Raw genomic sequence first — 27,114 nt, 5'->3', positions numbered from 1 at the left:
CAGCTAGAGATTGATGACTGACGTCGATTTTATACGCAGCGACACACGCGCGCGATTTATTCAAGTGGCGGAAATCAATACGACTCGAGCTAATGAAAACGGCCCGGCGGTATATTGAATCGCGGCGAAAGTGCATTGATAAGACGGCAGCGCGAATGGACGAACTGCGCGGAGCAGCGTATTAAGTTTCGAGTTATAACGACAGTCATTGCTCGGCACGTACAGTGGCCGCATCGATTCATACTCGCTGCAAGCGACCATTGCCTCGTCGATGGACGTCGAATAATTAACTTTTACGGCCCATTGGCTGTCAAGAATGACGCGGCTCGCGCTGAAGCGACAGTATAGTTCGTATATAACCGCGGAGCCGATTCTGCTCTATAATTACGCAGTGACAGGTACGTTCATCGATTGTTCCGTCGGACGAAACTCTGACGATTTAATCGTATACTCGTGCAGTTGAAGAATCACCGCCGAGTCAGTAGACAAAGCCCGGGTATGGTCAGACTCTGCACGAAACAACAATCGTTTCGGAACAAAGCTCGCTGCAAGTTGTCTTGATACAGCCAGCCTAATCGCGGAAGTCGCCGCCTCGTCCGGAAGCTAAAACTTGCTAGAACAGCGGCGTGTTCCGACGGAAGCGCAGAAACGGGACGAACGCGATTATCCCACCGCCGCCGCGATAACGGTTATCCGCTCGTGACACCTCCCTATGTCTCTTCTCTCCGCGTACACATTGGGGGATTTCAATTTCCATGCGTAAATTCGATAATTCCGAAGCTCCTCCTAATAAGTCCTATACCTCGCGGAGTCGTCGCGTTAATTTAATGGGCCAGGGGGCAAATAACGCCGGACTGCGTTACTGTTTTCTCTCTCTCTCTCTCTCTCTCTCTCTCAGGGCTGCGCGCGAGTAATGGCTGCGGAGCAGCATCCGCTTTTCTCGTCGGAGCTCTCTCGGCGCGCTAATACACTCGGATCCTCGCGCGATTGCATATGCATTCGCGAGAGCCTTGTTACACAAGAATGCTCGCTCCCCTGGCTAATGGACACTGCTCGAACAATGCAGTTATTGGCTGTTCTCCTGCGCTGCCTTTGCCAATTGACTGCCTCGACTATCTCGCTGGTTAGTTTCGTTTTTCATTTTAGAATTTGATCGATTGAAAAGAAAATAAATAAACGCGCCACCCTCGTCTCGGCACTTGACGCGCCCGAATCGTCGAAAATTAAAAAGCAAACGAAAAAAAAAATGAAACATCCCTCGGAGGGTGAAGACCGAGCGAGCGGGGGAGAAAATAAGAAAGCAGCAACGGTTACGTGTATAATACGCGGAGGAAGCCGACCCCATTAATTCCGCCTTCCCGTCGAATTTCTTCAAGCTGCTGCTGCTGCTGTGTCGAAATTTCGCAGTCTCGCCTTCCACTCTCGTTATCCCTTTTGCAGCTGCCTCCGCCGTCGAGGTCGAGGGAAAGGAAGAGGGCGAGAGAGGAGTATCTGTCTCTCGAGTGAGCAGCCGCCCGGAGTAATATCTCGCGCGAACGAGTGCGTGGGCGTATATACGTATATGTATACGCACAGCCCCAGTGTAGGTGGCTGCTACCCTTTCGGCGCGACTGCTGATTAAATTCCGGACAAAATTTAGAGCTTGCGCTGCCGCCGCTGCTTCATATGTATTAGGTGTCGAGCTGGCTACTTGCTTCGAAAAACAGAGTATGGTATATACACATGTACGGAATGTTTGATACGGCAGAGCCGAGAGAGCAGATGTGTAATCATTAACAACAGAGGGGGGAGCTTTGTCAGCGGCTGTCTCCCGCCTCAGCCCATTTCGCAAGTTCGCAAGCCTTTCCGTGTGTGTGCGTGTCATGTCTTTGCCGCCGCAGCTACTGCAACGCGCTTGTAATATCTGCTTTGGCCCCCCCGACGAGATGAGGTTTCGCGCGCTGAGAAAGCCAGCGACGACAGATACGCTGCCGCGCGCCGAAATGAAGTTCAAGCGAAATTGCTCCACTTGCACTCTCTCTCTCTCTCTCTCTCTCTCTCTCTCTCTCTCTCTCTCTCACTCTCTCTCTCTTTCTGCCTCTCTGCAGCTCGCTCACTCGTAATTTCGAATTTTTCCGAGAGCCGGCCTTTTGGCTCGCGATTCCGACTCGTCCCTCATCCGTGTCCGTTTTAATAAACGCGAGCGAGCCTTGATTAATGCGACAATGAATTCTCGCGCCCGAGTCAGAGTGAGAGAGATATGAGTGTTTGATTAATGGCCGCCGAGTGACGGATAAAGTTATCGGTCTCTAGGCTGAAGAAACGGCCTAATTGTTCCGGGGATTTAATTAAACTTCGCATAAAAGCCAGCTCATACCACTGCGCGTACGAGTGTGTGTATTCGTAATCGAATCATCCCCCCAGAGCAAACGAAAAGGATTCGCGCACGAGCATACATTTGCGTTTTCAGCCTGTCTAAAGACAGAGAGTAAGCGAGAGAAAATAACGGATTGTTTTCCCTTTTTCTCTAATTGCAGGTTCATGCTGGATCCTTTACAGCGGTATCCTCGTCGCGCTGCTGACGCCGGGGCTGTCCTGCCGGCAGAGCGAGTTCCAGTGCTCCAACGGCCGCTGCATCGGTCTTAATAAGGTCTGCAATCTCGTCGACGATTGCGGCGATAAAAGCGATGAACAACAGCAGTGCTCGCGTGAGTAGAAAATTCCTTCTCTTTTTTCCAGTCTGCCTGCTGCTCTTTTTCCCTTTAATGACGACGAGAGTGCTCTCTCTCTCTCTCCCTATCTCGCTTAACGAGGAGAAGACCTTAATTGGTTGTCTTTGATAAGGCGAACAAAGCTCTTATTACCGCGTTTTATACGAGGGAGAGAGTGAGAGCTTGTTGTTTTCATGCCCAGTGAATACCCACGGATTATCAATACACGGGTGCAGGCGATCGACGAGGCTTCGAAACAATATTTTCAACCGATTAGCCATCCGTACTACACAAACACCGTGTCGCGTAAATGAGCCCAGTGGAACGTGAAAAAAAAACAATAAAAGCGAATGATTCACCGTGTTATTCGCCCGGAAAAAGGTGTTAACTTATAAATGGATAACCGAGGCTTTGTTTACAAATTCGCGCGATAGCCCTGTCCAGCACTCGATCATCCGGGAGGCAAACAGATAAAAAACGGAAAGATTTATCAAGACATCAAAAGCCGAGGAAAACATATCAAGCTGCGCCTTATCGAGCTGCGCGAGTCTCGGCAACTTCCGTCTAATTTTCCTCGCTCTATACGATCGCGAGTCGAGAAAAAGCCGAGACAGCCACATAAACACAAGATAAATAGCTCCGGAGGCTCGCGTGTTTATGTCGCTTACTCACACACAAGCACATACACAGAGAACAGCAGCGCGTTGCCGGCTTTCAGCGGCAGCCGACGATATAATTCATCGGCTGTACATACTATATATATATCCCATATAGCAGTGTTCGCGCGCGACGGACGATTTGAGATTGATGCGGCCGCGGGGGCGCGAAAAACAATTAATCGCGGCAGCGATACGGCCGCTCTCTCTCTCTCTCGGTCATCAAAAACTCGTCGGGGATTCATCCCTCCTGCGTGTCTTTTGGGCTGGAGAGCGACGCACGGATTAAAATTCGAGCTGCGCCGCGGCGCAAAACAATGCTTCAATTGCGTGCGTGTGTACTCGCGCGCTATGCGGAATGGGGGAATTTTCCATTGGCTCGTACTCGATATACGATTCGTTTTCAAATTGCTTTATCGAATGTACACCACGGCTCGTGTCCGGTTTCGTCGTCGTTACATTTTTCAAAAGCAATAAGTAGTCCGGGTCGCGGCTGACTAAACCCGCAGCTCACTACTCGCGACTGAGAGCCCGAAAAACTAAGGCAGCGGCGAACTTTTCCAATACTCCGGGCTTTTAAATCCAGAGTCCCGAAGCTGCAGCCGACCTTACATTACGTAAGAAATATTTGCGAAGGCTACTTGCCGAATCCAACTGGTGCCCATTGTTCCTCGTTCATTCGATACGGGCCACCTATTGAGAACTTTAAAACAAGCCGAGCCATTGAAGGGAATAAGAAAAGGTCCGCCTCGCTCTAATCCTGTTTTGGCAGTCGAACGAGCTTCCTCGCTCGGAGAAATAGAGAGCTTCTCGTGCGCGCGGAGCAATTTTCCAAGAGGGAAAAGAGCCGCTTGATTCGACCACGAAATGTTTGCGCAAGGGAGACTCGGCGGTCCTTTTCGAGACGCTGTAATTCGGTGTATTTCGCTGATTTTCGTATTAAATTTTATCTTTAATCGCGACAAATTTCAATCCATTAATTGCGAAACTTCTACGAGAGAGAGAGAGAGAGAGCTGATATCGCGGTGTGCAAAGAAAGTCATACAGCAAAGGAAACGAGGCCGCGTCGTCGGCGTTATGCGAGGGGAAAAACTTAGTCTTTGTACAGCTCGAAATTAGTCGAGCGCGTATTAATTCAGAAGTATTTCCGCAAGAGACTCCGATGAACATGCGTGAAATTAGTAAAATAAAATCGATACGAGCTCTCGCGTGATGAAAGTCGCGTGTATAAAATCAATCGCGTCTTCGCGTCGCTTCGATCCAGACACAAAAACAAAGAGCTCGCTAATTGCAGATATACGCGCGAGTCTTAATTAGCCCCATCGGATATTGCTCGTCGCGTGGAAAACGTGTATAGCGGCGTATTAGTATCGAACTCATTCCGCTCAGCCGCGAGTGTATATATCGGGAGACGTGACGTTTCATCAAGCTCTATTGAGTGTGTTTCTGCTTTCCTCGCGGGGTCGTCGTGTTTTCTGAAAGCGGATGTATATTTTCCTTGGATTTTATATATAGGTATTATGAAAAATGCATATCGATTCCATTGTCTTTTAATATTTAATACGAAGCCTTGATAAAAACCCGCGAGTTGACAATGAACATACGCGTCCCACTTTCGTCCAGAGCGGGCAATCTATTCGGAATCGAGGCTGTCCTGCAGCTACTCGTACGTCAGAGCGTAAAATTTTAATAAGTTTCGGATAAATAGCTACCATTTCATTCGAGCCTACGAGTAAAATTAATCGCTCTCCATCGATCAAAATTCGCGGTGAGATATTCCGGCAATCAAACAGCGCTAATCAAACTAATTGACTGCCCGCGCGACGAAATCTATTATTAAAACCCGAGTCAATCAGTCTCCCGTTCCTGCAGCTACGTATATACCTATACCTACATAACGGTCGCGCTTGCTTGCCAAATTTCACAGCCGCGAGAAATCGAGGAAAACACGGAGTGTATCGATCGCGCGACCGCAAATAGAGGAGCGAGAAACCGGGTGAACGAACGAACGACGAACGAAAAAAAAAAAACAGCAGAGATAAGAGAGAGAGAGAGAGAGAGAGAGAGACGCGAACAAATCCGATGGTGCGCGGAATCGTGAAAGCAGTGCAGCCGCTGACCGCTTGATTTATCGACTCTCGAAAATTGATATCGCGCGCGCGTTGGGTATACGTGTACACACCAGAGCACGTACGATCCGTATATACTCGCACCCACGCAAACACATCGACGAGGAAAGTTTGCAGCGCTGTTCCTTTGCTCGGCCGCACACCGCTTATACACTTTATCGCGCTCTGTGCTGCACCCATACATGTATACGCCGCTTGTACGTGCAAGAACATGTAGACCGAGCTTAAAGGGACTTTGGACCTGTGTACGCTCTCTCGATGTATGTTTATATCTATGATAAGATATAGAAAGTTCGTGAGCGCGCGCGGCCTTTTTGGGGAGAGATCCGGAGAGAATTGGCGAGCAGCCAAGGGTTTGGACTGTGGCATTCATACACACGTGGGCGCGCGCTAATACCGATGCGAGGGCCGCAGACTTTTATTTAGGAACTGCGAAAATTCGCAGCGACTGCAGCCGAACGCATTTGCGATGATTGCGCAGGGCATCAAACGGAATAACACATCCTATAGTTCGCTTCTACTGCGCAACGGCAGACAGAGGCGGAGAGGTCATCAATCCGAGCTTCAATCGAGGACGGCTCCTTTACAGCGCGCCATTCTCCATTCGCTATTCTGCAGCCTCGAGTTCGCAAATGGGATGTATAGACCCTGTGTTCGGGACGTGTGTGGCTTCTCTCGCTTGCGAGAGCCTCTTGCCGGCTCTCCCTCTCTGTGTCGACTGTTTGACCTGCTGCTGCGCGTATACCCATCGAATGATTATACTGCGATATTCTTAGTCATGAAAAGGAGATATTTTTGGTGGTCTATACAAAAACTGCCTAATGCGGTCGTTGCTTGCTCTCTTTTCGAAAACGTGCTCCACGACCTACTTCACCGGCTGATAACTGCAAAACCAATACTTCCGCGCGCCGAAGTACGGAAAAAAATAATGCGAAGCCTTTGATCCCCGCTAATACCGGATGTAGAGAGGAAGAGAGAGTCAAATATGGGCGGATAAAAAAGTTGTGTATTTTCTATATGAAAATGAGTATACGGCAGCAGCGGCTGAATGAAACTGGGTCGCGTGACATTTGCGCGCTCGACTCCGGCGTTTCAATTTTGGCGATATTAAATAAAAGTTTGAAAAGTATAGTCCCTTGATGTAAGTAACTTTGTCGATGTCCGTCTCTATAATAGACACAACAGTATAACATAATACACGAGGCTTATTAGCCCGCGATAAAACGGAAAACTCGCAACTAATCCTCAAAGCCGCAAGCTCGACGCGCGTGAAATTGACGGCGCTATTTATTCCGTTAACGCTAGCTCCTCGCCCGGCGCAAAGAGCTCCAAGCAAAGTGCTACATGCCCTCTTTTCATTAAAAATTCGCAGTCCCGGATTCTCTCCCCCCTCTTGCTCCTCTCGACTCTTCCGCGAGCTTAATGGAATTAAAACGATCCCGTTTTTACTCGCTCCTTACCCTTATACGCGAGCTACACCCGCGCGCGAGATAGAGAGAGGGAAAATGAAGCAGCGGCCGAAAAAAGAAGCATACTACACAGAAAGACGAGAGAGTCCATTTCGCGAGGCCGCTGTCGGGGATTTCGCGCTCCAATTCTTACCGCAGGCCGGCGTTATTTTAACGGCTACAGTGACCCCGACTGTAGTCTCGTATACATGGAGCAGACATTTGGAATTCCAGGCGGCGAAAATTGAAAGAAAACCGCGCGGCGGCTCCGCCTCGTTATTTATTACGATTTCATTTTGGTCGCCTCTCTCTCTCTCTCTCTCTCTCTCTCTCTGCGCTGTTTTTCATGCGCTTGCATATTGCATGGGCTCGCGGGGAAAATGAATTTCCGACTTCTGAGGCGTGAGAATGATAAGAGCCCGACTGCCCCGAATGCTTTAAATGAGGCGCGAGAGCTGAAGTTCGTCTCTGTCAGAGACTCTTTCCCTTCGCTCTTTATCAAACATTATTCGCGATTCTGAGAACGCAAGCGAGCGAATAGCCCGAAGCACAACAACAATCCGAGCGTCGGTGAGTTCGATAAAAAAGTTCGTTTTCCAGTTATCTCGGCTGCCGGAGCTCGTCCAGGCAGGACGAATTAAAAGCGAAAGTTTGAACGTTTCAATATTGCCGCGCGACGCGCAAGCACGAGCAAATCAAACCGACAAATACAGCTGTAATTTCCCCGGGGCTGATACACACTTGCGAGTTTTTTGTGGGCCGCATCTCGGCGCGCGTATCATGCTTTTAGTGAAATAAATTAACGCGAACGTAATTAAAAGAAAGCTTCGCGGAGAACAAAGCTTGTCACGCAATATAAATTGTTAAATTTTACTTTGAAGCCGTAACTTTTCGGCCGCACGAACAATTGCTCGTGACGTGAATGCCCGGGAGAAAAACTTTATGTTCGCAGTCGGAGAGAGAGCCGGAAAAGCCCTGGAGGAGCGTTTTTAGTCCCGGCAGCGTCGCAGGAAATTAATCGATTTAATAAACTCACGCCGTATCTCCATCCGCAGTAGTACTGTACGCGGACCACTCGACTCGCTAATGAAATGATTTTTATTCCCCGCGTAGCCCCGAGCCATGTAACGCTCGGAAATCCATTACCGAAGCCAAACAAGCCGCGACGTTTCTATCGCGCGGCACGAAAATATTTGTCGCTACCTTACACGCTTGCTTAGCAGCTCGTCGGCATATCGAATCGAGCGGCTGTGCCTCGGCTCATCGGAAAGCGATTCGATCGCTCTCCCTCTCATATTTGCCAAGTCGGAAGGATCGACGGGGCCATATCCGTAGCGGGATAACGACTTATGCAAACGGCCGCGCGTATTTACTCGGCGAATCTCCCGTAAACCGTCCGCTCCTAGATACTGCAGCTCCGAGCAAAATAAACGCGGCCGGCGACGACGTACTAAGCAGCTTGCGCGAGGCTTTGACAAGCACGTAGTCTCTCTCTTCGCGGGGCCCGGGATTACGCGAGAGCGTTATACGCGGCATAAATGCAAATTCGCCGCGGCGCAAGACCCTAACCGAGTATGAAACGCCGTTTGCTCGCGCGAGCTTACACAATGACTCAATTATACGAGGGACGGCCGCCCTACTGTCTCTCTTCTGAATTTACGAGATTTGTCCCTCTCTGAAAGCCTGAATTAATATAGAGAGAGCGGATTTGAATTTTTGCCCCGTGCGATGCGAGCGCGCCAACTTTCGCGCCGCTGTGTATCGCGAATCTCTTCGGTGTACACGGACGCACGAGGCGCAGCATAACGAGCTTCGGTTAATTGAATACACGAGAGGACTCGAGCAAACGCGAAGGAAGTTCAAGAGTACACCTAGATGTACAGAACGGCTCTTCTTCACGCTTAATGAGACGTTTCGTAGCGATTCCGTACAGCGCGCGAGTTCGTTCGCTCGTGTTGGACTAAACGCGGAAGTTTGAAAAAAGTTGTGTACTTATTGCCCCCCCCCTCGCTCTCTCTTTTGAAAAAAACACACCGCGCGCGAATCTCAAACGAACGAATTCAGAGAGAGAAGAGCGAGCGCGCAAAGTTCTCAAATGTTTATAAATCTCCTAGCCCGAAAAGTTCCTTATATTTTAAGAGCCAGAGCAGCTAGCGCGCGGGAGAAAACTCCGGACCCCCCCCCCCCTCTCTCTCTCTTTGTCTTTCCGTCTTATTTGCCGGATCTCCATTCTTCGTGGGCCGCGCGCAGGTGGCCGAGCTGCGCCTGGGTGTAATGTATGCGCGCGAGTGCGCGGATCGAAAAGCGAGAGCAGACGGTTGGGGAGAGAGAGAGAGAGAGAGAAAGTTCGGAGGATAATATATATAGAGCTTTGGGTAAGAAAAATGAAAAGGAGTCAAGCTGCAGCCTATTACTCGCAGGGCTTGCGATTGTTTGCTCCGCCTTTGGGGGATCGTTCGTTATACTCCGGGGCTGCGAAGAAGCTTGAAATTTTCAGCACTTGCGGGCGGAGGATATCGCTCTTCGGAGAATTCGTACTTGGTTGCGAGAAGTGGCTGTTTCTTCCGCTGAATTTCGATACTTTTACCGCGATAGTGTTCGCTGTTTTTGCTCGGGATGCATAAAGCGACTTCTCGGTTACTACGAGGGATGTACGTGCGTGGAATTTGCTCGCGAGCCTACTTTCGTCCTTGGTCTCTCGAGAATCGAGAAACCATCCGTTTTCGACTCTGGTTATTCTCGAGCTTCCATTTCAGCCAATGACGACATAGACAAGAAGATTTCAAAGCAGAAGAGCGATGACTGAACTAATCGGATCAGATATATAAAACCGCGTACGCGTATCGAGCAATCGGCCGAATTATCCGAACAGCGCGCTCGAGTTTCTCCCTTAATTGGAGCAATCTTGTCTCGGGGTCATCGTTCCCGCGCCGGTCAAAAGGGACGTGATGGAAGTCGGTCAGAGGGAGAGCTCAGTGGAGCGAGTGCGAAATTGGTCGGACACACGCTGGTCTCGAGTCGAATGAAAGCCTCATGGCTATAATTATCCGGCTAACGGAGAGAGTGAGCGATCATCAATACTTTGCCTCTCCCTCGACGTAGCTGCACATCGGATAATGATAGACGTCTATGTCCTGGCTGATGCACAAGAAGATTGTTAAAGTCGCGCCATTCAAAATTATATTTTCCACCAGCTCGAATCCAAAGACACGCGTTTACGCCTCCCCATTCAGCGGAAGGCTTTGACGAACGCGGCGGAAAAACTTTCAATGCCGTACAGAACTCGCGCGCTCAGACGGCATTTTGTTTTCGATGCGCGCTCGCTTCCACCCTTTCAGACGCGCGACTGCCGCGCGCGTGGAATCAGCGCGACATAATGCGGCGAATAAAAAACCGAGAAGTTTGCACGTCCTTTTCGAGTCGACACACACATGTTCACGATGCCAGTCAGTCGCGTCTGGCTTTGCGGCTCGTGGCGAGAGTCGACGAAAAAAAATCTTCGCGAGGTAATGCACGAGCGGTTTTTTTCGACGATAGAAATGTCGCTCGCCTGTGCAAAGTCAGCCACATCAAACAAACTGCTTTATCTCGCTTTTCTTTAGCTGCTGCCGACACTTATCTCGGCGCTCTCTCTCTTTCTCTCTCTCTCTCTCTCTCTCTCTCTCTCTCTTTCTCTCTCTCTCTCTCTCTCTCTCTCTCTCTCTCTCTCTCTGTCTTTGACTCTGTATCCGCGCGTTTGCGAGCTCGATCTTTTATTCCAGCGCGGGCTTTTTGAATCCTGGAATACGCGCATTATTATAATCTGAAATCACCTCGATACCGCGGAATCGATCGCATCCGCAATTCCATAAGAGTAGTTGCTCGAGCAGCAGCAGCGGCGGTGAGATTAGACGAACACGAGTCCGATAATTCCGCGGAAGCGGGGAATCCCATCGACGGCGTCGAGGTCTGCCGCACTCTACTGGCGCGGTGAAGCAGCTCGAGTGCCCCCATCGCTGTGCCTTTGCGCTGCGCTGCAGTGGTATATAGCGAGCGCGCGGTTCTGTAGCCCCGGCAACGGCCAGGAATCCGGCCAGCTATTGTCGGCCTTCGGCCTGTGTCGCCGAGCTTCCCCGCGATGATACACGCCGATCTGCATTTCCCTGTTTATCGTATATGCCGTCGTGTGTGCAATGCGCGAGAATGCGGTGACTAATGCACGCGTCGAGGTTTCTTTTTCATTTGGGACTGATTGCGGTGCTTTCCTTGCGTCAACGTTGATACAGGCCATGTAGCTGTTTCGGATTGACGGCTTTGCAATACGTGTACTCAAGTACTTACCCGCGGTCTTATGCTAGTGCATCAACTGGGAAGTCGTAAGTTGGGCGGAGTAGGTTTTGAAACTTTGACGAAGCCGTACGACGCGAGACGCGACGTAACAAGCCCGATTCGAAGGAAGCCCTCAATACGTAAGTCCGTTAGATTTCATCGGAGGATCGAGAAAGCGACCCTTTCATCGAGTGCTCGTCGCGTGAGTTTTAATTCCGTTTTATCGAGAGAGGGACGCGCTCGATCGCGTGCCGCCTAAACCAATTTTCGCCGACGCGATCGATTGTTTATAATCAGAGAGTCCGAGAGATTTTCTCAACAACTATTCTCTCCGTATTCTAACCGAGCTGACGCACAGTCGAGAGCACACAACTTTCTTATCTCGGACGGCCAGTTAACTTTTATGGAATTATATGCAGTAGCGAAAATTGCGATGGCTATCTCGCCGGGTCATCTTGACCCGCTGCGGATTCATCGCGATAAAGTTTTACTCGCCGGCATCGAATGCCGCCGCATGCCAGCAGGCCGTAAACGCCGAGGCGATGCGCGCGTCGCGGCGAAATGAAAAAGCAGATGAGCCACGTGGCTGTCTCGAAAATATTTCGCGTTTATTGTTCAATTTTCGAGCGTTCGATTTCACGCGAAGAGCCGTTGGAATTTCCCGCTGAAACTTTCGGTATTTTGTAATAACGCCGCGTAGACGCTGCTGCTACGAACGAAGGAAAACAAAACACGAGTGCACGTAATTTTCTTGCGAGAGCGAGGTATCTCCAGCGGAAAATTAGCAAGCAAGCCGCTGCTGGTGTGTAGCTTTGAAAGAGTTACGAGCGGCGCAGTCGCTAAATCGGGCAAAAACCGCCATAAATCACGTGCTTCTCTCCGAGCAGCGGCACCTCGGGATAAGAGGTTGGCGCATACGCCATAAAGCGTAAACAGAAAAACAAAGGCGAGGAAATAAGAGAAAAGCCGAGGGAGTAGGCTTGGGAAAGTAGAGCATTGAGATTGAGACGGTGTTCCTGTGGCTTTGTGTTGCAGCCTGCAACAGAACGTACTACGGGGACGTCGGCAAGACTTACGACCTCGAGCTGCATCGTCCGAAGGAAGACAAGGTGCCTTACATCTGCAGGCTCACGTTCAGCGCACCCGGCGGCGATCTCGGCGATATTGTTCAGGTACGGCCTCGATCCCTTCTTTCCTCCTCCCCCACAGCGCTTATTCGCAGAGCCGTATACGTTTCAAACGAGGCCAATCGAAGGGAAAATAATAAAACATACACCCGCGACTTTTCAAACGCGTTTCGCGCGCTGTCCGTTTTAATCTCCGGCAACTGAAGCGGCGCGGAAATCCCCCTTTGGAATTAAGGCTGGAATTTTTTAATAACGCCGTCGGTGCGTACGAGCGAGAATAATAACAAGAACTGCTGGTGCAGCTATAGCGAGAGAGGAATAAAACAAAGGCCACGCGCGCGCGCCCGACGAGAGAGCGAAATTCATTCTCTCTCACGGGACTTTTCGGAGAGAGGACCGAGCGAGTTATGCGAGGTAATCGGCTCCGGCCTCGCAGCAAGAGGGCAGCACTTGATCGCGTTTTAAATTAATTAACGCCGCGATGATTCACTTTTCAAACTTTTCATCGCTCTCCGGAATATCCCATTAATCAGCGTTGCTCCGCCGAACGAACAACGGGCGCTCGATTCGCAAGCTCGATTATATAGCCTCGTCAAAAACAGAAAGTCGGGAATCAGCGCGAAACGCCGAACACGCATCGTCGAAATTGACCCACATCTCTTATTCTTTCTCGGCAACTTGTAAACCGATGTACAGCCCGGCTAACCCACTTACGAAAGTCCCTCGCACGATCGAGTATCGACGTCCGCGTTATGTAAAGATGCACGTGTGTCTCTGGCGCAAAGTAGATCTCTCCCCCGTGCGTTCCTCTTTTTCGCTAATGTAAGCTGCGAGCGCGCTAAGTGCTGAGCGGAGAGTGCGCACTGTTTCCGCGCTTTGTATGCGCGAGCTTTAGCTATGCGCGACCGTGTTTTCGCTCTGCGCTTTCCTCCCCGCGGAACTGGGTCATCCCTCAATCGGGGGTTCCGATTCGAAGATGCTTTTTTCGCCGCGCTTTTGATTATAACGCAGAGCAAACTTTCCCGTATCCTATCCCCAAAGGCCCATAATATAGCAGCAGTAGTCGTAGATGGAGCAACGATGTAAGACACACTCGCTTCTCGGAATTGCAGCTGACGTTCGACAGCTTCACGCTCGGGAAATTCGTGTCGTTCACGGCGGCAGGCTGCCCGGACGGCTCGCTCCAGATATCGGAGGCGAATCGGCCGGACGTCGGGGGCCACTGGTGCGGATCGTCCCGGGGACCAGCCATCTACTACAGCGAGACCTCGGCCGTCTCGATAACGCTGCGGCTCCTCAGGCTCAGCAAGGACCAGACGGGATTCAATTTCGACTTTCGCATGGCCTACAAGATGATCCGGCGCTCAGACGCCGTCGTGCGCTATCAGAATCCCTTCGTCGGTGAGTCCCACAGGCTTATTTCTCGGATCCGATATATCGATTCTCCAGCCCGACGCAGACCGCAGTCGTCGTCGTCGCGAGTTTCCCGACCAGCTCTCGAAACTTTGCTCCTTTGTGCAGGCGTGACCGAGCCCACGACTCCAGCGAGCAGCAGCCGTCCTACGACATCTCCGAGCTCGAACTTCACGACCGCGTCCAACGACAGCAGCAGCAGCGGCAGCGGCACCACATCAAAAGCGTCCAAGGCCTCGGGCAAGTTGGGCAAGACGACGCCGATGCCGACGACGAGTAGGATGACGCCGACGCCGCGCACACCGCCCACGGCGCAGATCGAGCCGACTACGAGGAAGCCCAGCCCCGAGCAGTACTTGGGCGAGCTCATATCCGGCACCTACTGCTCCAAGACCTTCAGCGACTGCGACAAGAAGCGCTGCCGACTGCAGTCGCCCAACTTTCCCGGACTCTATCCGAGGAATCTCACCTGCTACTACGCGGTAAGCCACGGAGCTTCGGGGACATCTGTCGCGGACAGAGAAACGCTATCTGTGTGCCGTAATTAGAACACAGCGCGCGGGGCTTTTTAATTGTCGCGTAACGAGTTTTCTTGTCGACAACGTTGATGCTCTTTGTAGTAGTCCTTAGCTCATTTTAATTCAAAATAATACGGCCTTTGTCGAGCAAAATTAATCACGTAACTTTGCGATCCCGTTCGATAGATTCGGCAGCACGAAGTGCCCGAGGGCAAGCATCCTTTAATATCGGTGAGGCAGCCCCGGGGTCAGTTGATCGCGGTGCGATCGAAGCCGCCCACTCAAGGCGAGCCGCCTCCCCGGGAGCTCCGGCTCTGGAACGACTGCGACCTCGTCAAGGTAAGAGAAACCAAAAGCTTATCGATTCGACTGGAAAACGCACTCATTCGTCTCCCTCCTAAACGCTAAAGGACCACGTGACCATCTACGACGGCTACAACACGATGGAGCCGGTGATACTGAAGTTCTGCGGGGGCGGCGAGCCGCTGCCGGAGGTCGTCAGCAGCGGCAAGGACCTTCTGGTGGTGTTCACGACCTCGCCGTACGGCACCTTCCTGCACCCGTCGCCGCCGCACTCGCTCCACGGCTTCCAGCTGGACGTGCAGGTCAAGTTCGTCGACGCCAACTCGTCGACGTACGTGAAGAGCAAGCGCTGCGAGTTCTGGCTGCGCGGCAACACCGGCGGCGTGCTCACCTCGCCGCGGCACTCGCTGCCCCGGAACAGCACCTGCCTCTACCACCTGCGCGGCGAGGGCAGCAGCTTCCCGACTCCGACCTCGCCGCGGCCCATACCCAAGTTCCCGACCAAGGCCGACATCAAGTGGGGCCGGCAGCAGCCGGTGCTGCCGCAGCCGCAGTTCCGCGTCTGGCTCTCGATCCTCAAGTTCCACGTGGGCGCCTACCCCAGCCCCGCCGCCGACGACGAGTGCTCCACCACGCTCAAGGTCTGGGACGGCGAGATGATGCCGCTCGCCGCCGCCGAGTGCAACGACATCTCCTGGTAAGCCCTCTACCCTTGTTTCGGCATATACTTATCATGGCATCGGCGCAGCTCTGACGAATCGATTCTCCGTCCCGCAGCGAGAAGGACGAGAAGGCGGCGCTGCAGGGCTCCCAGCTGCTGGCGGGCAGCAGCAAGTCCGGCAAATCGGGCAAGTCCAGCGTGCAGGCGGCCAGTCGGCTGGCGAGCAACACGACCCTCCTGGCGCGCTACTGCAAGGACAAGGTGCCGCGGAGCTGCGACCACGCGATCTTCCAGAACAGCAGCCGTCCCTGCTCGCTGGGGGAGAGCTTCGTCTCGACCGGCAGCAGTCTCACCATCGAGATCCTCGTCAGCGAGACGACCGCCCTCAGGCGAGTTTCTTCCTATTTACAACGCTGTATTTTCATCTCGCGGCACTTTTCTATTCCGCGCGAGAGCTCGCTTTTTCGTCTCCACTTTATCGTCGCGAGCGCTGTTCTCCGCCGCCGCCGCGAAGTGCTCGCGGGGGTTTTACTTTCAATGCTCTGGCTCTCTCTCTCTCTCTCTCCCTCTCTCCCCTCTTTCTCAATATTCTCGAGCTTTTCTCTCTTTCCCTCCGCAGCTCTGAAAGGAGAAACAGCTAGATTTCTATCGGCGATAAAAGCTCGCGACGAATGGAATCGCGTCAGAGTCGTAAAATTAAGAGCTTAAAAAATGTACTCTCTTTATGTAGCGCGGCGCGTCGCTCTTGTTAGGCAATTTCGAGCCTGCAAAAGACGAGACGAGATGAAATTATCCCCCTTGTACCGCCCCGAGAGAGAGAGAGAGAGAGAGAGAGAGAGAGAGAGAGAGAGAGAGAGAGAAAGAAAGAAAGAAAGAAAAAGGCTCAACGCAATAGCGTCGCTGCTGTGCGCCTGCCGGGAAAGTTAACGTCCTTCAAGTGTGGCAAAGGGAGCTAAGGTCTTCCCATTACCGGCGTCAAAGCTCCCGCATCCTTTTGAGGTTTTCTCGCTCTCCGCGAAGCCGGCACACCGGGAAAACAGCCGCGAGAGTCGCCAAGTCGCCGGGAGAGATCGAGACTGGCTTACCCAGACGGCGAACTTCCTTAACCGACCGACTCATCTTGTTTCGTCAATGCGTATGTGTGTGTGTGTATAGCGGAGCAAGTTTCGAGTGCACGTTCGAGGCTGCTTTTATTCCAGCCAAGAATCTACGGGGCGTCTTAGTAACTCGTCCGAGTCGCGGCCGCTTAGTCGCAAAATTCCCACAAGCCAGTCTCGCGCGAAGATAAACAAACGTCGCGGCAGAATTCAATTATATGCAACATTCTCATTTTCGCTAGCGTCAAACGCAAAGCACGCGGCCTGGAGAATTCGGAAAAGTACTCCACGCTGCTGGCGTCTAGCTTTAATTTTACGCGTCGCGTCGCGCGACGTGCCCTTTTATCTCCCGCGTCTCTCTCTCTCTCTCTCTCTCTTTCTCTGGCCTTCTGCCGCCAACAGCACTCGCTCTAAAGTACTGACCCTTTATTCGCGCGACGCTTTCGAAATGCCTGCAGGGCGCTGTACACTGCGCCACGCGGCACTCTCGCTTGATTTATACACGCATGCAGCGAGCGCGTAACCTCAAGGTGCTTGTGGCGCGGAATTACTGTCTAAATAATTTACGGCTCTCAGTCCGATTTTCTAGCCGGAAATTAATCAGCGAACTTTTGAGACCCAGCGTTTTCATGAGCCCTCGAAACAATCTCTGTCGAAATCGGTCGATTTCTCGCGTATGCACCAGAGCCGTGCGCGCGGCGAACTAAAATTAACAGCTCCCATTACCAGCAGCAGTCACTCGGCGTATCAAATCCCGTTCTATACAACCCAGAGAAAGAGAGAGAGAGGGCAAGAGTTACGTCTGAAAATCGACTACAGCACGTGGCACTGCGCTTATCCGTATTACATGCATAAAATCGTTAGGGACTCTCGGATTTCATTGCGACCACCGAGAGAGGTATAGTGGAGAACTTAATAACGGCAATAAATTTTTTTAACGCAGGCCGCTGGACTTTCGCGCCCTGTTCGAGTTCGTCGACCTCTACCAGGACGGCGACCCCTACGGCAACGCGGCCTGCTCGAGGGTCTTCTACAGCAGGAATCGAGACAGCTATCCGGACAGGACGTTTCGCGCGCCCAGGGATATCTTCCTCTACGGAAGGGGTGGGGCGAAGAATTTGAGGTGAGTTTTTCGATGTGTGTATAAACAAAAAGTATTCGTTCTGATTTTTCCGTATTTTCACGGTGACGCCAGTTGTTTTACCGTACTACGCGTACGTCGGCTTGAAAAAGTGGAAAATTCTCGGAACTAAAAAATACACCCATCAATTCGTTCGCTGCGAAACCCGTTCGATAAAAATAAACGCTCGGAATTCCGGGAAAAAGTATTTTTTGATCGATGCACCGCTCGCATCAATTGCCTGCCAATCGCCAACGAGTTCGAAGCACATTATGTACCTATAGCTAACTATACTTTAAGTAAAAATAACTGAGCCGCTCGCGAAAAGTCGTATAATCCGGCGTAAACGCCTTAGCGGGACGCTTATATACTTATACTTATACGCCAGCCGACGCTGCACAGAGAAGGAAAGCGAGAAAGAGCAGCGTGGCGTATATTAGAGTCATATACCTCGTAGCGCTGGAGCATCTGCTCTCTTGGGCGCGAGTTCGCTTCATGGCGCGTGCACAGTCAGATATTCCGGCTTAAACTTCATAAAGTATCGGTCGGCCTTTATGGAGCTCGTAAAGCGGCCTTTTACGAGCTCCGCCGAGTTTCGCACGCGCGCGCGCTCGCGAGGAAATCACATCGCGCGCTCCGAGCTCTCGATGAAAAATCCAATATAACGAAGCAGCTGGGGGTGTATGATCGAAAAACATTTTCCACGCGATCGAGGCGAGTTTATCGGGGAAAATCGAATCCATCAGCGCGACCAGACCCGTGATTCGACCGCATATCCGTCCCAGCTCGTAATCGCCCAGGCACAAAGCGAACAATCGTCGCTCGATCATGGAAGCGCCCTCGTGTGTGTGTGTGGGGGGCGATTATGTGCGGAGACGGCCGCTTGATCGTTAACGATTCAAGACCTCCTGTTGTTCCCGTACGTGAGCTGCCGCGCGTGTAATAGAGAGAAAGGACTTTATTAATCGTGCGTGATACGGCTAAATTAGACCAGGAGCTTCCCATTGTGATGGTTCGACTCGAAAGAACAATAAAGTTTCGAGCAAAGACAAACAAACAAACGCGAGCGCGAGTCCCTCAGAAAGTCGGCGGCAGATTTGAACTACTCCAAGAGACACCGTGTACGCATAGATCAATCGTAAAGAGGAAGCTCTTCCTCTGTGACCTGCAAGCGTGTATACAAAGCCGTGTGCTTTTCGTTGCAGCTGCGTGTACCGGTTCGAGGGCGAGCACGACGAGGTGGTGAGGCTGCGGTTCAACAAGCTGCTCAACGGCAACCGCTCCTGCCGCAGCGTTTCCAGTTCCGATTTCAATCGACTCCTCTGCGTCGGCTCGACCGGCTTCTCTTTGAAGGTAAGGCTACAGCGATCTTCGCCATACAATCTTCGCCGGATACCTGTCTGTGTGTGCGCGACTAGGTTTGCACAAAGCTGCGCCGCGAGTGAGAAATCAGCGGCGGAGAGGCATCGAAGCGCGCATGCAATGTTTCGATGCGGATGGCCTGAGAGATTGGAGCAGATAGGCGGGCTTTTTATTTCGAAAACGCGCGTACGAAAACGGTTTCGAAGGAGCTAATTCGAATCGGCTGCAGCAACCAAAGCGGAGGAGAAAACAATCGAAGCTGCACGTGTGCAATTTCGAACGAGTCCGCGAGTCGATGGTATGAAACAAGGGGTGAAAAAAAATCACGCGCAAGTTGAATTCGAGCGGCGAGTTTCATCGAGTGCTGATTGATTGTTTCGTGTAATTGAGATTTTAGAGCGGCACTGCATGCCATTCTCGAGAGGCGAGAAATTTTTTTCCCTGAAACTGCGCTACTATACAGCTTGTTGTATCGACCTGTGCGCGTATACGTGTATAGGGTTAGTCCATTGAAATTGGCGGCTCGATTGCTAACGGAGGCTGTTTGCATTGATAACGAAGGTTATGGAGTTGCCGTGGGCCAACGCGCCGCCGATCCAGCGGGACTGCTTCTGCTCGAACCGCTCGCTGCCGATGAGCTTCAAGTCCAAGTCGAACATCGTCGAGGTCCACCTGAACGTCCACTCGATGAACGCCCTCGACGACTACAACAACATCTTCTTCGAGGCCTCCTGGGACTTCCTCAAGGCGACGCAGTGCCTGCAGAAGCGCCGGATGCGCGGACCCTCCGGCGAGATCAAGAACCGCTTCCCCCTCGAGGACGAGGACGAGGTAAGTTCGTGAATGGTTGGCCGGTGTTGGTTTTCGTGATGGTAACGCGCCCTCCTACGGCAGAAGTACTGCGAGCGCAACCCCTGGCTGATCGAGCCGGGCCCGGACCAGTACCTCTACGTCAAGGTGCCCGGCATGAAGGCATCGAACCGTACCAAGTGCGAGACGAAGAACCGCATCGTGGTGCACACCGCCGGCGAGCTGTACGCGTCCGTCTGCCCGAGGCCGGGCCCGGACGCGCGGCACACCGTCGTCGAGGTCTTCAGCGACGGCTGGACCGTCAGCGACCGGGCGATGATGGTCGCGGCCGGCCGGGACGCCGCGCGCAGCATCGCCGTCGAGTACATCATCCGGCAGGACGAGGAGGAGGAGGAGTACGGCGTCACGTGGCTCGAGCTCACCCGAAGGTTGGCCCCGTTAAATGCTCTGCGTTCTATAATCTATAATCGAAAAAATAACCCTCCCGCCGTTTTCAGACCGTCGTACTCGTCGGCGCTGGCCGGCTACCGGCTGGAGCACGACTGCGAGAACCGCTGCCCGGAGCTGGACGCCTGCATCAACGCGACGCTCTGGTGCGACGGCGTGAGCCACTGCCCGACGGGCTACGACGAGGCGCTGGGCCACTGCTCGATCCTGCTGCGGCTGCCGCCGCTTCACCTGGGCCTCGGCGCCATCGCCTTCATCTCGATCGGCGGGCTGCTCTGCATCGTCTCATGGCGGGCCTGTCGACCAGGTCACGGCGGCCGCTCCATCTCCCAGCACCGGCTCAAGAGCATCTCCTCCGAGACGGCCATCATCGACGGCAAGGAGGTCATCTGCTGACACAGCGAGAGTTCTGTGCGTTACGTCGAGATCGACCGCGTCACCACCGTGTGACGATCGTCGCTCGCTAATCATCCTGCAGCTAGCTCGATCGGCGACGCTCGCGCGGGTACCAGGGCTTTGTAAATCCGCGCTGAGGTGAGTGACTGCCCCGATTTATGCTATGAATTATACGTTTCGTTCTCTCTTATCAACTCGAGATCCCCCTTTCAGGCTGGCCGAGGCGGTCGAGCGAAGAGGATCTAACAGCTGCTACGTAACGTACAGAACTCGCATAAGACGATATGCGCAAGTGGGAGGAGGAGTACACACCTTGTTATCGGTTGACAATGATTTTACGCGGATGTCTCTGAATTGTTATGGCCGGAATAGCCGAGTGTGTGGGCTTGATTTTTTAAACGTTCCGTTGTGTACTCGTAAGTTTTATCCGCGAGGTGAACGCAAAGATGGATACCTTCTCTTATTCGTCTCGACGATCCGCAGTTTTGTCAAATCCTACGTATCGAGTGCGATATACTTTGCGTATGTGTAAAAATCGAACGGCATCTCTCTCTCTCTCTCTCTCTCTCTCTCTCTCTCTCTCTCTCTCTCTCTCTCTCTCTATCTATCTATCTATCTCTCTATCTCTCGTTCTCTATCTCTAACTGAAAGTTGTTTGAATTAGGTATCCAACTTTCGATTTAGGAAATTAAGCTCTAGATCACTTACTGATGTGTACGACCAAACGATATAACTTTGATTCCGAAGCGCGTGTATATCTCTCGTACCACTTCGGAACGCGCGACGCAAACACTCCTATATATATACATAACAAATAAGAATGTACGGTAATAGTGTAAAATTATTGGTAGATGAAAAATGACGTAAATATAGGTAGTCAGAACTTATGTGATATAACTAATGAAGTGACGATTGACAATTGATGAATATTATTGAATATTCAAGATGATACACGCTGTTTTTCTCGCGGAGCTGTGCTCCGGAACTGTTGGTCCGCCGGTTGTACGCGAGTCGATGTATTATATGCATTCACCATTACACACCTGCACGAATATATAACACCATCGACGTCTCGTACGATCAGGCTCGTGCGTCTTGTTAATAATTGTATATAATTCAATGTACTCTGTTTGTAATAACGATACATACGCGAGGCGACCATGGCACATCCGTTCTTTTTTTCCGCGATAATATAACGAAGGATTAAATCAAACAGAGTAGTCTTACGAGCCAGAGGACGCGAAGCTCGTGCATAACGTGGTCGCTTCTGAACTACTAGTCTTTAAGCGTTGAGCGTCTTCGAAACCTGTTCGAGTGAGCGCGAAGGGGAGGAATCGAGAAGACTATACACTTACTTGAAGGATTTTGAGCTGCAAGAGGTGTTGATGAGCGTCGTTGTATCCCGCCGCGACAGACAGGGGCACTCCTATAATCATAACCAAAGCCAAGCCGTCAAAATCTCTGTCATTTGGTGAAATGAAATGAGCAATAACGAGGTGAGCGCGAGCGAGATGGCTCGCGCGGTATTTACACGTATATCATTACTTCTAAATTAAGATATTATCGGCGGATTCTTAGAAGTGCTCGTGTCTGCGAGTATCAGTCGAAACGTGCGTAGATAGTAGTGACCAGATGCGAAGAAGGGGCCGAAAGAGTCAGCTAGCCAGAAACACCGCCAACGTAACACACACACAGTGCATGCGCAAGTTGACGAATCTTTAGCTATACTGACGGAGCTTGCGGAGAACAATAGCGATTTGCTTTTACAAACACAAAGTTCACGAGACTCATAAATCATACGACATTGAAAGAACACCAAAAAGTAATCATCGTCGGTGTAATACACACTATGTAGTAAACGTCTAATTAAAAATCAACTGTCGGGATGTAGAGAGACAATCTTCGAGAAGGCAAAGTTATACAAAAAAAGAAGGCTAAGGCAAGGAAGCACAATTACGCTACTTTTACGGGGGCATAATTGAGTTCACGGTATAATTAAGTAACCTTATATCTTCCTCGCGCCGACCGAAACTTTAGAGTTTACATTTTACGTTATACGCGCTCCTACTTCATTCCTCGAGAGTCCGGAATTTAATTTTAGGGACCAAGACATGTTTTACAAGACTAATTAACGTATAAGTGCCAAATTTCTCCTTCGATTATTCACCGCGAAAAATTTTCTCGACGATTCGTTCGAACTATCGTTTAAGCGAAGAAAAACTGAAAATTCGATATCGTCCATAATTTTTAAGAATTCGGCTCGCGTAACGTAAAAATCAGCAAAGCCGAAAAAGGCACATGCGAAAGAGGAGAGGTCGGGTGATTGAAGCGCGAGAAACTCGCTCGAGTTGGCAACCCTCTCGGTCAGCGCGCGCATTATAACGCGGAAAAAATTTCGAATTCCGAGCTCAAACTTTATTCCCGGCTTTCGATATTATATTCGCCAGGCTTATACACACACGAGAGGCTCGTATACTAATGGAAGCTCTTACCCGTCAACGAGTGCACTCAGTTTCTCAAATAGTCGCAAACGCTCGTTTCACGCGGATGTAAAGTACTTTCATAGCGAAAAACGATCGCGATTTTTTCGCGTTAAAAACTGGAAGAAAAATACCGGGTGTCCTGAATCCTTAAAGCCGAGCTCTTCCAGCATTGCGCATAACAACGGCTCGTCGAGCTTTAACCTGTCCTCGTTTGCCCGGGCCGGCCGCGCGAGTAATTTTCTCGCGATATTTCTCGCTTCGGCATTGTTGCGCAGCTCTCTCTCTTTCTCTCGCCTCCTGAACATATACATGCGCGTCAGCACAATGCAGCAAAAAAAGGGCGAGATTGTAAAAAAAGGGGCGCTGAACGAGCAGCTCCAAATCATCCTGGAACGCGCGCCAGTGTCACGTTTCGTCGCTAACTAACGAGCCTTCGCAAAAGCTATTCAGAGAAAAAAGCCGGAAAAGGGGAGCGAAATCCGCGAAAGCTGCGCAACTTTGCGCAAGCTCTTGGTCTATCTCTCGTTGCGCGTGTAATTTAATAAACACGCGCGTGCGGCGGTGTACACGGACTCGCTGTAATTAGACACTCGAGGAAGACCGAACGTTTGGCGCGATTGGATCCAGGCGATGTTTCTTCTACTTTTCTTTCGATTCGAGCTTTGAACTCGATTTTTTTCCACTACCGATGGTTTATTGCCGAAGTTGGCTACGCGGTTTGCTTCGAGAAGCCTTTGTGGAAGTTGGCCGAGACGACTGTACAAGAAAATCGCTGCAATGAAATAACTGAACGGTTCTGTTTCTACGTGCACTGCAACGCCACTGGCCTGGATTCTTTGTAACTGACCGACAAAACACGAGATATTACTGAAAGTTCGATAAAAGAATGTAACCACTGCAGTCAATGTTTTTCGTGATTGCAATATCTTGAATTTTCTTGGCAATTCGAGTTTTTTTTCACGTGAAGCCAGTAAAAAAGTTCAGAAACAAAAGTTTCGATTTGCCAGAGTAATATAAACGCGACTTTCCATTGAAATCACATTTCACCTTCTAATGATCTCCTCATTCTAAACGGAAAAGCGAACAATAATACTTTGCCTCGTGCTACATAAACTGCAGCGTACAAAATAAACAAACAATAAACGTGCATTTCTGCATCGCGCACTTTTTTGGCATTAACATATACTCAAGGCGACTCGATCGCGCGTAAGCACACGAAGCTTGACCTTGAACCTGGGTCGAGCACAACAACAGAATCATAATTATAAACTTACGTGCTTAGGCGGTAGCAATGGTTACTATTGCATTCGTAGAGACAGCTGATGTGTGGATTAGAGCTAGGACATGTACATGGCGATAATGAAGCATCAGTTTTTCGACATGTAAATACACACACACACACACACACTCGCACGTATACAGTATACTTTGTGAAACGGTATTACGTGCTTGGATGCTGTTGGGCATTTGCAAATTTTGACGGACCGATTTTGCTAGTCACTGTCAAGGTCTATAAGCGATGGATAATCAAAAGTCGTTGTCGAAGTTGTAAATTAGACTATTAAAACAATTATACCTGTACAGTTAAAAGATAAAGAGGTTGTAGAGTGAGAGTAACCTTGATATAAATGCTCGACTATGTATTGGTTTTGTTTTTATCAGATGGGCGACACAATCAAAACGATGTATTTTACACACCAGCAAATTATTTTAAAAAATAATTAGAAGATGATATTTTTTCAAAGACCACGATTCGAGAACAAAGCTCGTTTTATTGAGCAAAAATGTGACAAGACAAGAGCGGTTCGTAAAAATTTTCAAAATTCCCATGTCGGTGTTTGGAAAAGTGTATCGGGTTGGAAAAGCGAAAAAGTAAACTATATTTGGACTCGACGGTTACCGACCGCTGTGCGTTTTATTGCAATTGTAAAGTTGTAAAGCATATCTAGTACGAGTGTGAATCAGTGATTCTCCTTTGACTTTCTAGTAGAGAATATTTTATTTCTTTGATTCTCTTCGCGATGTGCAAGTGTTCAAGTGTTCAAGTGTTCAAAGTGAATGTCTACTTTGATAAAAATACGAAAAACTTATACTGCCGTTTCAATAGTAGCGAAATTGTTTGCATACATTAGAGGCTCCCACTTCAACACGCGCTCGGTTTAAAAATAAGCATAATGTTCAGAGAAACAGGAAATGTCGAAAATGTAAAGGATGCGCAAATATTGCGAGGCTCCTTTTACTGCCCTATCTAATTGAAATTGATGTTGAGCTCGGAGAATTGAACTCGACGTGTTTCCGTCACGAACAGCACGAGCGAACTGATAAAATGCATTCAAATATCTTGTAATATTGAGGAATTAGAACTCACTGACTGATGATGAATAGAAGCTGTAGCTCAATGAGATGATCATTTGTTACGCAAAAATCAGATTGGTTCAATATAGCGAATTGCGCGGGTTCCAAACTCTTTCGAAGACTGACGACAGTTCGTCAAAGGAGGTATAATAGATTATGAAAGAATACATTATACATAGTTCGATTTTTCTGTTTCTAATAAAGTGCGCGGGGGAGAGGCTGATCAATGAGTTTCTTGAAGCAAAACAAGAGTACGACCATTTTGACAGAAAAATAGAACAACGAATACTGGGATGAATCCGTAATCGTTACAGGTCATTGTGGCTACTTTTTAAGTAAAGCTTTTGAAGGTCGCGAATCAGATTGACTTTAAGATATTTCACGGTCAGCTTGGAAGGTTTAAGAACTTCTAAAACTCAATGGATCGATCGATAGATCTATAATGTTGATACACAATCGACGACGGAAAAATGCGAGCGACACAAGGTTCTACATAATAGCTGCTTATTATATGATAAATTAACTTGTACAAGTGCGAGACTATGGTGGATCGTGTCGAGATAGTCAGGAGATAGCTGACAATAACACACAGGCACATACATGCGCGCACATACACTTAAATATATATTTAAAAAAAAGGAAAACATGACGATAATGCTAAAACCTCGTTTCGAAAAATATATATAAGTATATAGAAGTAAAACGATTGCGCAGAGTCGAGCACGGAAGCGGAAAATTTTAAAACGTTCGATTCGAGTTTAGACACAAAAAATACACACGTATGCATACGAGAAGAAACGCACATGCAGCCACGCTTTAGGATACGCATAGACACAAAAACTACAAGCGTATTGTATGAATGCGAGCGATTTTCAGCGAGTCCGGGGTATTGTCGTTTCGTTTCAGCGCCGATGGTGGTTCTTTGACTTGAATGTGCATTAAAATATTTGAGATTATTGTTAAAGATTTTGTATTATCGCCCGATGGATGCGATTATTCGCGAAAACATGCTTACAAAACATTTATAAAGCAGTTCGATAAAGCGTCTATTATCGGATAAGATTATTTGCCACCGCAGGAAAGCATTTGCTAATTTGATCTACTAATTTGATATTCAATCGAGTGGCGAGATTATGATAAATCTGATATTCTGTTGTCCTATTGGACTTGACATTTTCTATGCACTGTGTAATCTAGACATCCCTGATATTATCGCATTCATATTTATTTTTATATCAACTGCAATTGATACAAAGATGATTATACAAATAAAAAAAGCGCAGATTGATCAATATACAATAGACACTATCTTTCTTTTTTTTTAATGCACAATCGTATTTGTATTGTAAGTTTTGTATCCGTCTCTTGCATAACAAAAGTAAAAATCCAAGTCTTCTACATTGAGTACAGTTATTGAGCCCAATTTTATGAAGTAAAGGTATCTTTCACTATGAAAGATGAATAAGAATATTGTATGCATTGATCGTTTGTTTTATGAAGTGACGTTATATGTAAGAGTATAAAATTTTCGTTGTACGAAGATTTGGAAATGGACTGCCGAAAATAAAAGAGTATCCCAAGAAACAGATCACCATAATAAATGCTCACACAACACGCATAGTTACTATATAACACTATTGACGATTATATAAATAAACCGTAATATATTGCTGATTATCGATTCGAATATCAAGTATGCAACGTTTTTAATAAATTATTTTGAAGATTGATGGGTCTGTTTGTGTTTCACTGGCCCCTAACGGACCATTACATCCCACTTAAAAAAGCACT

At 49.5% G+C, this 27,114-nt stretch overlaps 1 protein-coding gene across 2 annotated transcripts in view; it reads left to right on the top strand.

The window, feature by feature from the left end:
• Window positions 1-27,053, top strand: part of LOC100122993 — a 69,767-nt gene extending 42,714 nt beyond the window's left edge. For both annotated transcript variants that reach the window (XM_016986970.3, XM_031932575.2), the window contains 13 exons: window positions 2,517-2,687; window positions 12,267-12,403; window positions 13,471-13,759; window positions 13,880-14,253; window positions 14,476-14,628; window positions 14,700-15,289; window positions 15,370-15,642; window positions 17,294-17,473; window positions 18,676-18,823; window positions 19,394-19,663; window positions 19,727-20,070; window positions 20,140-20,623; window positions 20,699-27,053. In XM_016986970.3, coding sequence (XP_016842459.1) covers window positions 2,517-2,687; window positions 12,267-12,403; window positions 13,471-13,759; window positions 13,880-14,253; window positions 14,476-14,628; window positions 14,700-15,289; window positions 15,370-15,642; window positions 17,294-17,473; window positions 18,676-18,823; window positions 19,394-19,663; window positions 19,727-20,070; window positions 20,140-20,485 — 3,275 coding nt within the window. In that variant the 3' untranslated portion in view covers window positions 20,486-20,623; window positions 20,699-27,053. The remainder of the gene's footprint in view (window positions 1-2,516; window positions 2,688-12,266; window positions 12,404-13,470; window positions 13,760-13,879; window positions 14,254-14,475; window positions 14,629-14,699; window positions 15,290-15,369; window positions 15,643-17,293; window positions 17,474-18,675; window positions 18,824-19,393; window positions 19,664-19,726; window positions 20,071-20,139; window positions 20,624-20,698) is intronic.
• Window positions 27,054-27,114: the final 61 nt, after the last annotated feature.

The sequence above is a fragment of the Nasonia vitripennis genome, chromosome 5, assembly GCF_009193385.2.
Source record: "Nasonia vitripennis strain AsymCx chromosome 5, Nvit_psr_1.1, whole genome shotgun sequence".
In the NCBI taxonomy this organism is placed as follows: Eukaryota; Metazoa; Arthropoda; class Insecta; order Hymenoptera; family Pteromalidae; genus Nasonia; species Nasonia vitripennis.
This window is presented reverse-complemented; position numbering and strand designations above follow the sequence as displayed.